Source organism: Eurosta solidaginis, chromosome 4, assembly GCF_040869045.1.
Source record: "Eurosta solidaginis isolate ZX-2024a chromosome 4, ASM4086904v1, whole genome shotgun sequence".
In the NCBI taxonomy this organism is placed as follows: Eukaryota; Metazoa; Arthropoda; class Insecta; order Diptera; family Tephritidae; genus Eurosta; species Eurosta solidaginis.
In genome coordinates this window covers 254704552-254718997 of record NC_090322.1, presented here as the reverse complement: position 1 = coordinate 254718997, position 14446 = coordinate 254704552, and the positions used below count along the sequence as shown (strand labels likewise).

General features: G+C 37.6%; 3 protein-coding genes across 9 annotated transcripts in view; 2 read left to right on the top strand and 1 right to left on the bottom strand.

Moving 5' to 3' along the window:
• The first annotated feature begins 723 nt into the window (after window positions 1-723).
• LOC137249443 (nudC domain-containing protein 1) lies at window positions 724-3811 on the top strand. 2 transcript variants are annotated; one of them, XM_067780929.1, is made up of 5 exons: window positions 724-1097; window positions 1459-1620; window positions 1670-2570; window positions 2647-2857; window positions 2912-3811. In XM_067780929.1, the coding sequence occupies exons 2-5, from the start codon at window positions 1478-1480 to the stop codon at window positions 3394-3396; spliced, it is 1740 nt and encodes a 579-aa protein (XP_067637030.1). In that variant the 5' UTR covers window positions 724-1097; window positions 1459-1477; the 3' UTR covers window positions 3397-3811. The 2 variants fall into 2 exon arrangements, with proteins under 2 accessions (XP_067637030.1, XP_067637031.1); XM_067780930.1 differs by lacking the exon at window positions 724-1097 and having other exon boundaries at window positions 1433-1620.
• Window positions 3812-9731: 5920 nt separating this feature from the next.
• Window positions 9732-14446, top strand: part of Gclc (glutamate--cysteine ligase) — a 115872-nt gene continuing 111157 nt past the window's right edge. The window contains exons 1-2 of one of the 6 annotated variants that reach the window (XM_067785767.1): window positions 9732-10210; window positions 13729-13955. The gene's annotated coding sequence lies outside the window, so the exon portion shown is untranslated. Of the gene's footprint in view, window positions 10211-13554; window positions 13956-14446 lie in introns of those variants that run through there. The other 5 variants (XM_067785762.1, XM_067785764.1, XM_067785763.1 and 2 more) reach the window with 5 other exon arrangements.
• On the bottom strand, window positions 10574-12404 carry LOC137251343 (piggyBac transposable element-derived protein 3-like). The gene is made up of 3 exons (XM_067785770.1): window positions 12152-12404; window positions 11313-12074; window positions 10574-11256 (listed from the first exon to the last, which is right to left on the bottom strand). Exons 2-3 carry the CDS (start codon window positions 12070-12072, stop codon window positions 10895-10897), a joined length of 1122 nt encoding a protein of 373 aa, XP_067641871.1. The 5' UTR covers window positions 12073-12074; window positions 12152-12404; the 3' UTR covers window positions 10574-10894.

The following is a 14446-nucleotide window of genomic DNA, read 5'->3' as shown; positions in this document are numbered from 1 at the left end:
GCTGGTGTGTACTCTTTCACACAAAAAAAAATTTTTGGGGGGGTTATTGGCGAACTCGATACAGTAAAGCGGCAATTACCCACCCACGTGTGCCGTACGTACGAACGTTTGTCGTACGAAACACGTTTGACCCAACCCTCAAGCCCGTAGGAATCAATGTGTGCGTCTGTGTACATGTACATAACATATTTGTGTGTGTATTGTTTACAGATAAGCACTGTTGCCATTGGCCATTTTGCATGCATGCTTATGGAAACATCAACTTTTTCCAATTTAATTTTTTAATATTGTAAAAGGCTGGAATTAATATTAAATAAATATAAATAGATTAGATATTTATAATCTGCACTTTTACATTATTATTTCGAATTATTTTCACAATTTGTCAAACTTTAATTAGGTGTTTTTGCATAAAACTGCAAACGGTCAAAAATTAGCGCACAAGAGTTGATTAGGCAACTCTGTCTAGGGAGAGAGCGATCAGCTGACACGTTCTTACGAAAAAAATCAAAATTGTTTTGATTTCTACGTTCCGGGCTACGTACGTACGGGCGTTGCACGTCGGTGAGTTTTTGTTTACATTGCACCAAAGCAAAGAGGATAAAGACAATAAGAGCAGTCACTCGTTATTTTAGGCATTTACTCGATGTATACTGAGAGGTAGTCGCTACTTTTTTTTGGGCGAGATGTTTATAAATATCTTCTATACATTTTCGTGGGGCTTTTGTGTTTATTTTTCCGACTGTATTTAACTAACTTATTTAATTCCCTTTCCAAAAATCATAGTTGCACAAGGGGCTTACACGGCATGGATAAATGAGACGACAATTAAAAATGTCCCTCTCAGAAAACATTCGGCATCAATTTTTTTCAATTTCCAGCGAAATACTCGCCACAAAATAACGAGTGACGGCTCTTATTGTATTTGTCCTATTTGATTGCACACTCATAAGATAGGTCGTGTCAGCTGACACGTTTTTGGTACATACGTTCGTAACTGCCGCTTAACTGCCGCATGCATAAAAGAATGTGTCATTCAAGCTAGTGTTGGCCGGTAAAAATATTTGGTGCGACTGGAGATTGAACACGTTTATACCATTGTTTACTATATAGTTTGGCAGCTTAAGTAGAGGTTATGTTGCGAATAGAGTGGAAGGCAGTGGACTAGGCAGTCGAATGTCATATAATGAAGGAATGGTGTTCGGAGATTTTTCGAAGTTAAAAAAAAAAAATGATAAAAGCTTTAATATAAATAAAACTATTGTTTTAGTAACAACAAAAACGCCATATATATTCTGTATACATAAATATGTAAGGATTATCTCACTTTAAAATTTGAATTAAATAATCTAAAGTTTTGTTTTGAAACTGAGTCGAGAACTGTGCGTGTGAATGTGCGAATTTTCACCGATCAGCTGTTAGTTGCGCTACTTGGTAAAATTTACAATGGTTTATACCGTCATTCCATTATTTGAAAATGCCAAAAATTGTAGAGTTGCGTGCGGATCGTAGCCTTATACGAAATAACTTCGATGGATATAAATTATCACTTGATCCAGTTCCTCTATTAAAACAGGACTTAACAACTGCCCCACATAAAGCTGTACCAAATGAAGACCAGTATGTTTTAGTTTAATTATGTTTTTGTTTAATTTAAATATTTTTGCAGGTACTCCCTATTGCACGCCGAACTATTCTCCATGCAAAACTTGTTACAAGTCGATCCATGGGCGCGCACAAATTCCTACTTTGTAAATCGACTTGGTGAAGTTATGCGTACCGCTTACAATGAATCTTCTGGACGCGCTCAAACCACGAAAGTTGTTTATTGTTCGCCAACACGAACGCCACGTGTCAAAGGAGATTACAATTACTCAATGCGTTTCATATCAGAAAAATATTGCATACTATGTGATGGTATTAAGCATATGTATTTGATAGATACAAATGATCGTCTTAAAGCCGCTGAATGGAAGCAAATAGCAGAGAGGCACATTAATGAAAATGGTACTGATGGCGCTCAGGTTGTACGCAATTTTACATTGTACGACTGTCGTTTAGATATTTCGAAGGAGCAGAAGCATATTAGTATGGCATTAGGAAGAGTGCAGCGCGTAGACACTTCCTCTGTTGGCTCTAACCATTTTATGCATTTGTATTGGGCTAAATGGGTGCAAACCGATAACGAGTGGGAGTTCACAATACACGATGTGTTAGAGAGTAAAGGATCACTGCATTACTGTGCTTTTGAGCCACGTGCGGAATCGCTAATTATTTGTTCGAATCATGAATATATTTTCCGTTCACAAAAACCGGCCGTTGATAAGGGCGAAAAAGAAACTACTAACAAACCGCATTTACATGATGAAAATTTAGAAATGAAAGGATTTACTTGGACACAAACCGACGATGATATTACGATAAAATTTGATGTTAGAGACGGCAAAGAAAAAACGGATTACAATGTAAAATATGCAAGTAACAAACTTACTGTGAAATGCTGTGATGATGTGTTGTTAGATAGTGAGCTTTTCGCTAGGATTGAGCCAGACTTGACCACATGGACTATTGTGAGTAATGACTTATTCTATCTACTATTCCTCCTTCGGAAAAACTTTTCTTTGATATTGCTTTCCTTATTTTCAGGAAAATAATTACTTACAAATAACACTAATTAAACAAACAACAACATTGAATTGGCCCTCACTTATACCTGATAACGTAGGTCCTAAGGAAACTTCGGACTCGAGTAGAGAAAACGGTATACCCATCGATCAAAAACCGATTGCCAATTTGGAAGCACCAATTGAGGAGTGTGACTTCCCTATGGGCAGTATAGAAGAAGAAATAAAAATAGGTTTGATCTTAATACATTCTCTAAAATATTCATACTTGCAATATATATTTATAGGTCGGTATAATTTGTGCACAAAATCAGTCACACACTCGATATTACTTGGTTCATCGCCTCCTCTCTTCAATACTAATTTGCGTCCCGGATTTCCTAACGCTTTGGCAATAAGGCAAGATGTTGATGCCGGTCTTTGGTTACAGCATTACAATCCAAATAAGCCTGATGAATGGTCACTGCGGCATGAAGGCAATTTACATGCTTTTGGTTATATTCAAGCTTCAAAGCAACATCGTAAATTTGTTGATTGTTCACCAGATTTAAACTATGCTCTAATATGTGAGTCTCATCGCCATGTATTTCTGTATAAATCCAATTATGATGGTGCAGATGGTTTACGAAATCGCAGTGGACCGCAAGTGAGAATTGGAAAACAGCATTTGATTACACTCGAAGATACGGGTGAAGTGCTTGGGCTGACAACTGCCGAGCATGCAGTAACAATATTAACGGAACTTTTTGTTTTACATTTACAATTAAATTAAGTATAACTCAACATATCCATATAATCGCATTATATTCAATACTCTCCATCACCATATTTGGCGAAAATTAGTTTTGGATGGTGAAAGGATCTCTAACTCCCCTTTCATATATGAAATTATTGCCAACTTTAAAACTTAGCTCAAATCGTATTAATTCTCATTTTGAAAATTTCTCCGTCAGGAATGAAATATTTTTTCATAAACAAAACCCTCTACCCTGTTTTTATACCGCGCTATACTTATTCATATGGATTAAAAATTTAATCGGATACCGTAAGGGGGCAAGACAAAAAGGTCGGGATATACACAAACTTCCGTGTTTCAATATTATAAGTGTAGAAAATTATTTTGATTATGCAAAATCCTGCATCAACAATATTTTTAATAAAAATAATTTTATTTCGAATAGCAAAAAGCTCTATCTGACTTTTAATTAAGCAGCTTAGTTTAGAACAAAAAATTATTTAAATACACACTTTTCATCAGCCATTGGCTTACTTCAATTTATAATCAAATTACAATATAGCTGCCAAACGGAGCAAAATTCTGAAAAACTTGCTTTTCGCTGAGGGTATTACATATAAGCCGAAGATATTATGTAGATATACATATCTCAATATTTTGTAAATAACAAATTTTGATTTTTTTTATTAGCGACCTTTAGTTGAAAACAATAATTTCCTTTAAGCTGCATCTAGGTCATATGTATTAACCACACGATTGTTTTTTTTATCTCCAATATATTTCAATCTCCACCGGAGATCGTCATCAGGGATTGGCTGTTAAATAGACAGCATCTATTCAGTTCGAGATGTTTAGAACTAATTCATTGTTGCGGTATATCTATTTATGGAAATTGAACTTAAAACGCCTAAACAGGGCGGGTTATGAATGCGGCTACTCGAGTTGTTATAACGGCAAAAACACGTTCCACTAAGTCAGGGATCGTTCCGGATATGGGCCACTCTTTGCTGGGTGTAAATCCGATACAAGTAGTTTTTAATAGAAATAAATCTAGACGGATTTTTTTGAAGTTTCCTATAGTTGTTGTTGTTGTATCAACGATAAAGGCACTCTCCGAAGGTTTTGGGGAGTGTTATCGATGTTGATGGTCCTTCGCCGGATACAGATTAAGTACGTTCCGGTAACAAGCACCATTAATGGAACGATTTATATGATTAAACGCCAGTGCCTCACCTGTTAAATATGTGATTGATACATTCATATTTGTCACAGGATTCCCATCGCGTAGGTAAGGTTGACAATTGTGTAGCGGAAGCTTTGTTTGCACTTATCAACCCCTTGAATCCCGAGTGTAACTCCTTGAGCTCTTATCGGCTTTTGAAATGAAGAGGACTTTTATATGTAGTCCAGCTAAGGCAATTTGTGTAAATGACGGCCAGACAGCGGCAGAAAACCGCCAAGCAACATGCAAGTAACATGGGAATAATGCTATCTCGCCGTGGATACTTGCTCACAAAAGTTGGCTTTCTGGCAGGGCCAGAAATGGACGGCAGTGTGATACCACGACATCAAAAATGATTGGCTGTCGTATCTTTCGGAGAATTTACCTTATAAGAGATTCGTTGTAACCCGTACACAGTTTTCGCAAAGGCTTCTCCATGCATCCCGCTGGGCAATCCTGATTTCCGTTTTGTATATCCTTAAGCCCTCTTTGTAGAGCTTTCACTTCGAGGGTAGCTTACTCCTCGATCTACTGGAATATTTAAGGTCGTCAAGCGATTCCGTCCACCAAGATATTAACCCTTCTCTTATTAGTTTTTAAAGGGCTGAAATGTTGAGTACCTTTTTCAGGGGTTGCTTTCTGTAATTAGATTGTCGACACTCGTCGGTTCGATATCAAACGCTCTATGAGACTTTTTTGATTTTAGTTTCTTGATATTAGTACTTTTCCAGTTTAGATAATTCAAAAAGAGTTCAGAAAAGTTTTTGATGTTAACAAAATATTTTCTATTATGAACAGTGTATGTTTCCTAACTTTTCATTAAAAAAAAATTATTTCCTAAATAATAACAAAAGCAACTAGTGAATACGCAATTCGATAGCTAATTACGTATCGAACAGTCTATATATAACGCGTCTTTATTTTCTGATATGGAAAGCAAAAGCGTTACTGTTCGAAATCGAATTGCGGAAAGCAACCACAGTTTCAACCAAGTCCCAACTAACGGCAAGCGCAGCAGACAAAAATATACCCGATTCAACAGTTCCCTACTCAACCTAAATAAGGTTCGAAACCCCTCCAGCTACCGCTGTAATACAAGTCGGCTCACCCCCCTGTTACATATACAAACCCTTTCGTCCCATTAGGGGATTTTGATAACCATTTCTCCAGTGATCGAAAATATTGAGCATGCTAAAGCTTTGTTACGATTACAACAGTTTCTAGTACTCAAAGATCTTTAGCTCATGGACAACCATCATCATCGGAATAATGCATCACTTCCTCAGACTTCCCCATTACAAGGCCAAAAGCTCCGCCACCCTATCAAAGAAAAGCCCAACCCCGACGACACCCCGCCATAATTAGCGCACTCAGTTTACATGAGCGAGAGTGATGCCTCGTTTGCAAAGTCCCTATCGAATCCGACTAAGCACAAAGACAAAGTTTCCATCGCCTTTGGCGACAAAGTGCTGTCGGACGCGAAAAAATGCGCGAGCGCTTTCTGCCGACAATATATAATGCATCCTACGGTCGACAAAGATAGACGGAGAGCCAATAGACACGCACATAAACACAAATTCAGCGCGTCACCAATCACCATCACCGCTAAAGAGGTTGAGGACGCCATTGGTCGTGCTAAACCATCCAAAGCAATGGGCCCAGACGGCATAGCCATGCCGATGCTTAAAAGCCTAGGGAAAGAGGGTTTCAAATATATAGCGCATGTCTTCAACCTGTCTCTTTCCACCTTTGTCATACCCGAGAAATGGAAAATGGCCAAGGTGGTCCCGCTACTAAAGCCTGGGAAACCAGCTAACGTAGGTGAGTCATATCGTCCGATATCTCTCCTATCGCCAGTGGCAAAGACGCTTGAAGCCATTTTGCTCCCTTATTTCCATGCAAATTTGCAGCTAGCCCCCATCAGCATGGCTTCAGAAAACTCCATAGCACTACCACCGCGCTAAATGCCATTAGCACCCAGATAAATTGCGGTTTAAATCAATACCCCCACCATAGAACAGTACTCGTAGCGCTAGACCTATCAAAAGCTTTTAATACGGTCAACCATGGCTCGTTACTGCAAGACCTGGAAGGGTCTACCCATTTTGAACATCCACGTCGATGGCACTACGCTACCGACTGTCCTACACCCCAAAATCTTGGGTGTGACGTTTGATCAGGATCTACATTTTGGTGAGCACGCAGCTGCAATTGTTCCGAGAATTCAGAGCCGTAACAAAATCCTCAAATTCCTCGCTGGCAGTACTTGGGGAAAAGATGAAGAAACGCTCATGACTACATACAAAGCAATTAGCCAGCCGATTACGTGCTACGCGTCACCCATATGGTTGCCAAGTCTAAAAATCACCCACTGGAAGAAACTACAGGCCTGCCAAAATACTGCTCTCAGAATCGCCACGGGCTGTCTTCTTATGTCCCCAGAACACCATCTGCATAATGAGACGAGAATACTCCCCATCAGGGAGAGAAATGAGATGCTGACCAAACAGTTCCTGTTGAATACCCACAAACCTGGGCATCCCAACAGACATCTGATTGATGAACCAGCACCGCCTAGGGGCTTAAGGAGTCATCTCCGTAAACATTTTGAGGAAATACGGCACCTGAGAACCCAGCCGTATGAAGAGAAAAAACACAAGCAGGTCCTTGGTGAACTCCATAAACAGGCGTCGGACCCTTATGCCGGGAATTGCCCGGTGAATCCAGTACTTAACGAAAATTATCAAAAACTCGCGGAAGAGGAACGCATACTCCCCAGGGAAACGCGTGTCACTCTTGCTCAACTTCGTTCTGGATGCTGTAACAGGTTAAACTCTTCCCTATCCAGAATCAACCCCGACATGCAAAATGTATGCCCCGCTTTCAACCATCTCTTCAATTGTAATGTGAAACCAACGCCTCTAACACCCCTTTCTTTATGGTCCACCCCTGTTGAAACGGCAAGTTTCCTTGGACTCCCGCTAGAGGATATTGATGACAATTTGTGATCGGTCGCGGCTATTAGGTGGGGCGAGCATTGCTACAACAATATCAACAACATGCCTCGTTTGCGGGCGCATCTTCCTTCTGAATGGGAAGTGTTGAATTGGCCCGCTTGGATCTTGGTTCAGGGACGTAGCCCACTACTGAGATCTACGCCTTTGCTTGGCTGCCTTTCCATTCACCACAATGGTTGTACCAGCGCTTCACGGCATCTTGAGAGCTATTCCGACGGCCATAGCATGCGAACTCTCGTAGCTAGTCGACGTTCACAAGGAGCCCTTCTCTATGGGGTCGCCCGCACGCTATTCCTAGTCAACTTCAATTCTTTTCGAGGCTGCTGGCTATATTCTTAATATTGCTTAGATGTATTTATTTAATTATATATCTACAAGACACACTTCCCACAGATAGGCAAATACTTAAAATTGTTGGCACGGTTTGTACACAAAAGGGAGGCGAAAATTTACTTCTATATATTTGCTTACATTAGATTTGCGTAAAGCTCCTTGAGTTTGTCTTAAAAGCACTGGTCGTAAGCTTTTGGTTTTTGATAGGGGGTTTGGTTAAAGAAACTTCTGGTAACACTCACATGGACGTGAGGTCCTCACCCAACCGGCCACTTCAACCTAACCTAACTTACTGTTTGTTAGCTTGGTAGCTCTAACCCATGGTGGAATCAGCAGGTGAAGTAAATACAAAACGACAAAAGATGTACCTGAAATGGTAGTGATGTGTTTTCGACGGTCTGAAGAGGGTAACATTTTTACCCGCTTTGAAAAAATAGGAGTAGAAAAATAAATTACCTGCTACGAAAGCCATTACAGAACTTAGTTTTTTCAGCATATCAGTGTCACCTAACGCCAATGCAAAATTGAATACAAAGGAGCAGTGCGAGTTAACGTTACTTTTAGGATCAAATAAAAATAAACAATTCAATTTGGACAGTTTAACTGACCTCAATTTCAATTGCAGTTGAATCTTTCATTGAATAACCGGACATAAAAGAAACATGTGTTATTCATATAAAGTACATATATACGTCAGTTATTTAGTTGAACAAATATGGAAGTATTAGTTTAGCGCGGTCTTACTTATGGAAGCCAACATCAGAGATTCCCTAAATGATAAACTTCTGTAATTAAATCCAGAAAGGGCCATTGATATTCATCTAATAGATAGTTTATGTAAAAAAAAGTACTAAAGTGGCATAGTTTATTCCTGAAAAATGCAAAAAGCAAAACTTTTTCGGGGACAAATTGGTGGAAATTTTTCAATAGCTGTAATTGTTCCGGTAGGGTACCAATAAAAGAAATTAAAATATTTTCACACGATATGGCCATACCCGAAGAATGTCAATAACAAAACAAAGTGTCAGAAACAGATTTTTTTTTTCAAATTTTTTGACAGCCCAGATGGAAGAAGTTTTTCAACAACGGGCATCATTGTTTACTATATAGTTTGGCAGCTTAAGTAGAGGTTATGTTGCGAATTGAGTGGAAGGCAGTGGACTAGGCAGTCGAATGTCATATAATGAAGGAATGGTGTTCGGAGTTTTTTCAAAGTTAAAAAAAAAAAAATGATAAAAGCTTTAATATAAATAAAACTATTGTTTTAATAACAACAAAAGTGCCATATATATTCTGGATACATAAATTTATATGGATTATCTCACTTTAAAATTTGAATTAAATAAACTAAAGTTTTTTTTTGAAAGTGAGTCGAGAACTGTGCGTGTGAATGTGCGAATTTTCACCGATCAGCTGTTAGTTGCGCTACTTGGTAAAATTTACAATGACGGGCATGGAGTGAAATTGGAATTAAAACTTTGCAAGCAGTGGACAACAAACGAATTGCATAAATAGCGAACATAGTGTACAAGTACAAGTGTGTTGACTTATCTGTCAAGCATTCTGACAGGCACTCGCTGGATTCGGAATGACAGCGAATTCAAAATGGATACCATTACCGAGTGCGCCGAATGATTGAAAAATTGAAAAAGTCGATACGATTGGTAGTCAAAAATGTTGTCGTTGAGACCAAAAATGCGACTCTAGACCTGAGATTTCCATCAGGTGAGCGAGGCTGTTTGTAGTTTTGACGTTTATTGCTTAGTGAACACACTTGGTATAGGTACACTATGATAGCGAAGCTTTCATAAAACTTGCTTCAATGTTAATAGAATTTTATACGATTAGGAAGTGCGGAAAGTGTTATTTTGTGTTAAGAATTTAGTGAGCTCCGCATTTATTATTCAAAAACGTTTTAGTTAGGAAGTGAAAAATATATGTATTTGAGGAAGATATATTTTAGTCACTCATATTTTATACATAATTGCAATATCTGTTGAGGTAAAGTGCAATAACGGGTGTGGAGCAAGTCCTATTGCCAACCAACCGTGCATTTGTTGTGGACAATCGGCTAATCTAAATCTTTGCACCGAACAATAAACAAAAAATCTTACTGCCGCACGACGACAACGACTACTCCGACTCGCATTGCTACAACAACAACAACTCGCCGTTGTAAAATTTCTGTACCGTGTGGGAGCCATCCAAGAAAAAAATTTGTGTGTTATTATACATGAGCACAATTGTGCATGTGTGCTGCTAAGAAGGAGTGAATGAGGTAATTCAGTGGCTAAATAAAATATAAAGGCACACTACCTACCATAAAAGCAATTAAAGTGATCATTTGGAGACACATATCGGAAGCAAAGGAAACGATTTTTAGAATTCGTTATTAACCCTTTCGACCCCAATTTTCTATCCGTATCCATAAATTTTTTTTTTTAATTTTAATCATTTTGTAGTCACTCAAGGAGTGTCTGGCCAAAATTTCAAGTCGCCACGCCCATTCGTTTGGGCGGTAGAGAAAGTTGCTTGTGAGCAACGTTGGACAATTGTGGTATATAAAAAAATTTTGTTTTGTTATTATAGCCGTATTAAGATTTATTGAATTATTTTAAATGTTAAGTATGAAAGGACAAAAAACAATTTTTGTTATTGTTACAGCAAAGATGTACTTTACATTTAAGACATTTGAACATTGGAGTTCCTGTTTTGCACAATCTGCAGCGACCTTTTTCGCCAAATACTACCCAGTGATCCACTTTATCATACCGCTTTGCATCTGGAGGGTTCGGTTGGAACCTATACTTTTTGGTGCTTTGCGAAGACACACTGCTCGAGGGAGAGATACCATCGGAAGATGTTGGATTATTTTTTTCCGAATTCGATGGTCGACCTCTTTTCCTTTGGATGGAATCTTCAGAAACTGAACTATATTGCAAAAGTGCATTAGCTTCACATCTCACGTCAAAGATCCTCTTCCCCGTTTTTTGAGTTCAACATCTGAAAGCAATTGGCAACTGCTTACCCGATTTTTACGGATAGTACCTGTTGCAAATATGCCCATTTCCTTCAACGCAATAAGAAGACTTACTGATGTAAACCAGTTGTCGAAATAAAGTTTAAAGTTCTTGTTTTTGGGCAGGTTTTGAGCCAGATAAAGGACAACATCCGAAGATAGTCCCAATCCGTATGACGGACAGGTTCCTTCGCCAACATACATTGTAAAATCATATACCATGCCAGTAGTTCCAGTACGAGTAAACATTTTAAAACCCCATTTGTGGGGCTTAGCTGGATTATATTGTTTATAAGTAGACCGTCCTAAGCCAAGAGTAGCAGTATAAATTTATGAATATATGAATTATATCGATGTATACCTTTGAATGCAATTATCTGTTCATCAACACTTTGATGCTCTTCCTGAGGTAGATTATTGAAGTTCTCTTTGAGGATATTTAGCAAAGGGCGTATCTTGTACAGCTTGTCATAATTTAAATCATCATTTTTAGGTTGTTGGCTGTTTTCATTGAAATGAAAGCACTGCTTAATTTTTTCAAACCGGCCGCGAGACATTGCTTCTGATATAGCCGTAAGCTTTGTGTTTTGGGCCCAAGCCATTTTAAACTGGGCTAGTCTAAAAACATCTAAGTATAACAAAGCGCCAATATACCGTTTTATATCCTCCTTAGTACAGTTAAGCTCAATGCCGAGTTCCTGTAGTCCATATAAATTTGTTTGCTGTATGATCAAATCAATACAACGAGTGTCAAAAATGTTTTCGAAATATTCAACTGACGTCAAAACTTCAATAATTTCTAGGATATTATCGTCCTTCAAACTAGTGTCAGGGGCTTCATAGGGCCTTGATCTCCATTTGAGAGATTTTGAATCAACTTTTTCAAAGCACATATTAACAGCATTAGAAGATTCTTGCTCAACCTCGTCCGCGAGCGTATTGTCAAGAAGGTCGATCTCTATGCTTTCTCCTCTTTCCACGATCCCTTCCAAATTCCTCTCCAGCACTGGCGATATGTCTTCCACCTCATTGCCGCTTTCCTCGTCACTGGAAACATCCCAATCTAAGTTCAACATTTCTTCAATATCTTTTTTTGTCAAGCCTTTCTGTTGGGGTCTCATGTCTAAAAGTATATAAATTAATAACCATAATTGCCCAAAGTTGCTCACAAGCAACTTGACAGTTTTGGAAATTACTCACCTGTGGTTTGTTTGCAATGGTAAGATTTAACATTCACAAATATTTTACTTGTTATTTACTTAAACAGATTCAATAAAAATATTTTAAATTTTTATTATAATTTTGAAAAAAAATTCACGTATATAAAAACCTCTTTCCAAATTTGCAAATATATTTGTCTTGACACACGCGTGCACTAATGAAAATAACTTTGCTAATTGGCGATCAAATTAGCTGTTGTTTTATTCAACTTAAAGAGAACACTTGTAGCTTCCGATATCGATACCGTTACAACAGCAAAAACAAAAACGACGCTGACCGTTAGGCGTCATACATATGAAGTTGCCCACAAGCAACCCTACAAGAACACTGACTATCATATGACTATCATCTGATTGTCAGCAATGTCAACCTAACGATCAGCGCCTCATACAAACTTTCTATCACAAACTTAAGGGGACTTGCGCAAATGTGATGTAAACAACTGTGTACGTGTGAGTTTTTGTCTCCTTCTTATACACCAACATCGCCTACTGATTAAGTATATAGCCATACTGCTCACTCTCATTCCTTTTCCTGGATCAGTGCTGACACTCTAACTATCAAAAAGTGTCATAAATGATAGTTTACTGTAGATATCAGGTTTGACTGTTATACTATCATAAATGACCATTGTTATATTCCGCCAAAAATGAAACAATGCTTTTTGCTTTTTATTTACTTTATTTCATTACGTTTTTAATTTTGTACGTGATAAAAGCATACGTGTTTTATTTGTTTAAAATAAATAGTTTTATAAGAATTCGAGTTCAAAATGTTCAATTTAAATTCAGAAAATAACAAAACAACAGAAGAGCGCTTTCCTCATGCGGAAACACATTTAAAAAAGAATCAACACTAACCACTATTATTTTTCGCGTATCAATTTTTTGAGTGCACCCCATACATTCCGCCAGCTTTTGGTATTTTTTAATATTATTTTCGATTTTTTTTTCTTTTAGCATGGAGCTTTGAAATGCTCTCTTTTTCATTTTTTAAACTTATTTTTTATATGGTTTTCGTCGGTTGAAAATGGCGGAATTTAAAAAATAACAAAACAACCGTGATAATCATTTGAATGTCATATGACAGTCAGTAGTGACAACATGATTAAATCGGATAATCTGTTCTCGCATACATAAAATTCCGTTGAGAATTATGTATCTGTCTCACATGCATTATGGTATCTGCTGTATGTTCTTTTGTTCTGTACCATGTGTCCGAAGCCTTCCCAGTTTCAGTCCTTTTTCATGATTATAGGCTGTCGTTGGGAACATGCGGACATGCGTGAGCGAACAAAGGAATATACATAAATTTGAGTATCAATGTTTACGTCATCGCAGGATCAGCATTGTCAATTACAAGTGTGAGTGTATTAGTAAAACTATCAGCGTTTCTTGTAGGGAACGTTGGGGTCGAAAGGGTTAAAAAAACCCGAACAAATTTAAACGTGCAAAAGTCTTATCAGAATTTTGCAACAACTACAAATTTTATAATTCCATAACTTATTTTGGAAAAAGCGGCGTTTATCTACTTAATTAAATACAAAATATTGAAAGCTTTACGGAAGTATATACGAACTAGATTCCTTATCGGCAATCATAGCGCAAGTTTTATACAAATTTCTAATTACACAATAATCAGTTGAAGGGAATTGTGTTGCATCGCATTATTTCATCATAAGAAATTTTATATCTATACTCAAGTGCGCGTCATAATTTTATTTGAAGGCAAATAGTCAGCTGCAGTCGTATATATATAAAAGAGCAATACCAACTTGAGAACGGTAAGTAAAAATTTTAATTTAAATAAACGTAACGAATTCTTTTACACTACCAAAGCTATTGTTGCTTATCCAACTTAGCTGCAACTGTACATACCTTTTATGTTGCTCCAATTCAAGTTCTGTCATCATCTTTTTTATGCTGTCGATTTGAAGATCTTCATGATGGTAAAAAGTTACACTGATATTGAAGTTATTCAATATGACCTTAACTCTTTTGACGACTGGTGTAGACGAAATAAGCTAGTTCTAAACGTTGACAAATCTTCCTTCCCAACTTACCACAAATCGCGAACGCCCCTCAATCCTCTTACTTCATTTCGAATTTTACTCTAAATTCTCTTACCAAAATTAATGATCTTGGTGTTGTGTTCGATTTCAACTTCTCTTTTACAGAGCATCTTAACTTTATTATACCTAAGGCTTATGCCGCTCTTGCTTTTATAAAACGGAATAGTCGTAAGTTTAAGGATCCTTACACGAAATAAAATACA

Bases quoted from the DNA above. Each gene is read 5' to 3' on its own strand.
- LOC137249443 (XM_067780929.1), top strand. From the start codon at position 1,478: ATGCCAAAAATTGTAGAGTTGCGTGCGGATCGTAGCCTTATACGAAAT. The intron at 1,621-1,669 runs GTATGTTTTAGT...ATATTTTTGCAG, and splicing joins GCTGTACCAAATGAAGACCA to GTACTCCCTATTGCACGCCG. The intron at 2,858-2,911 runs GTTTGATCTTAA...ATATATTTATAG, and splicing joins AGAAGAAGAAATAAAAATAG to GTCGGTATAATTTGTGCACA.
- LOC137251343 (XM_067785770.1), bottom strand. From the start codon at position 12,072: ATGAGACCCCAACAGAAAGGCTTGACAAAAAAAGATATTGAAGAAATG. The intron at 11,257-11,312 runs GTATACATCGAT...CTCTTGGCTTAG, and splicing joins ACAGATAATTGCATTCAAAG to GACGGTCTACTTATAAACAA.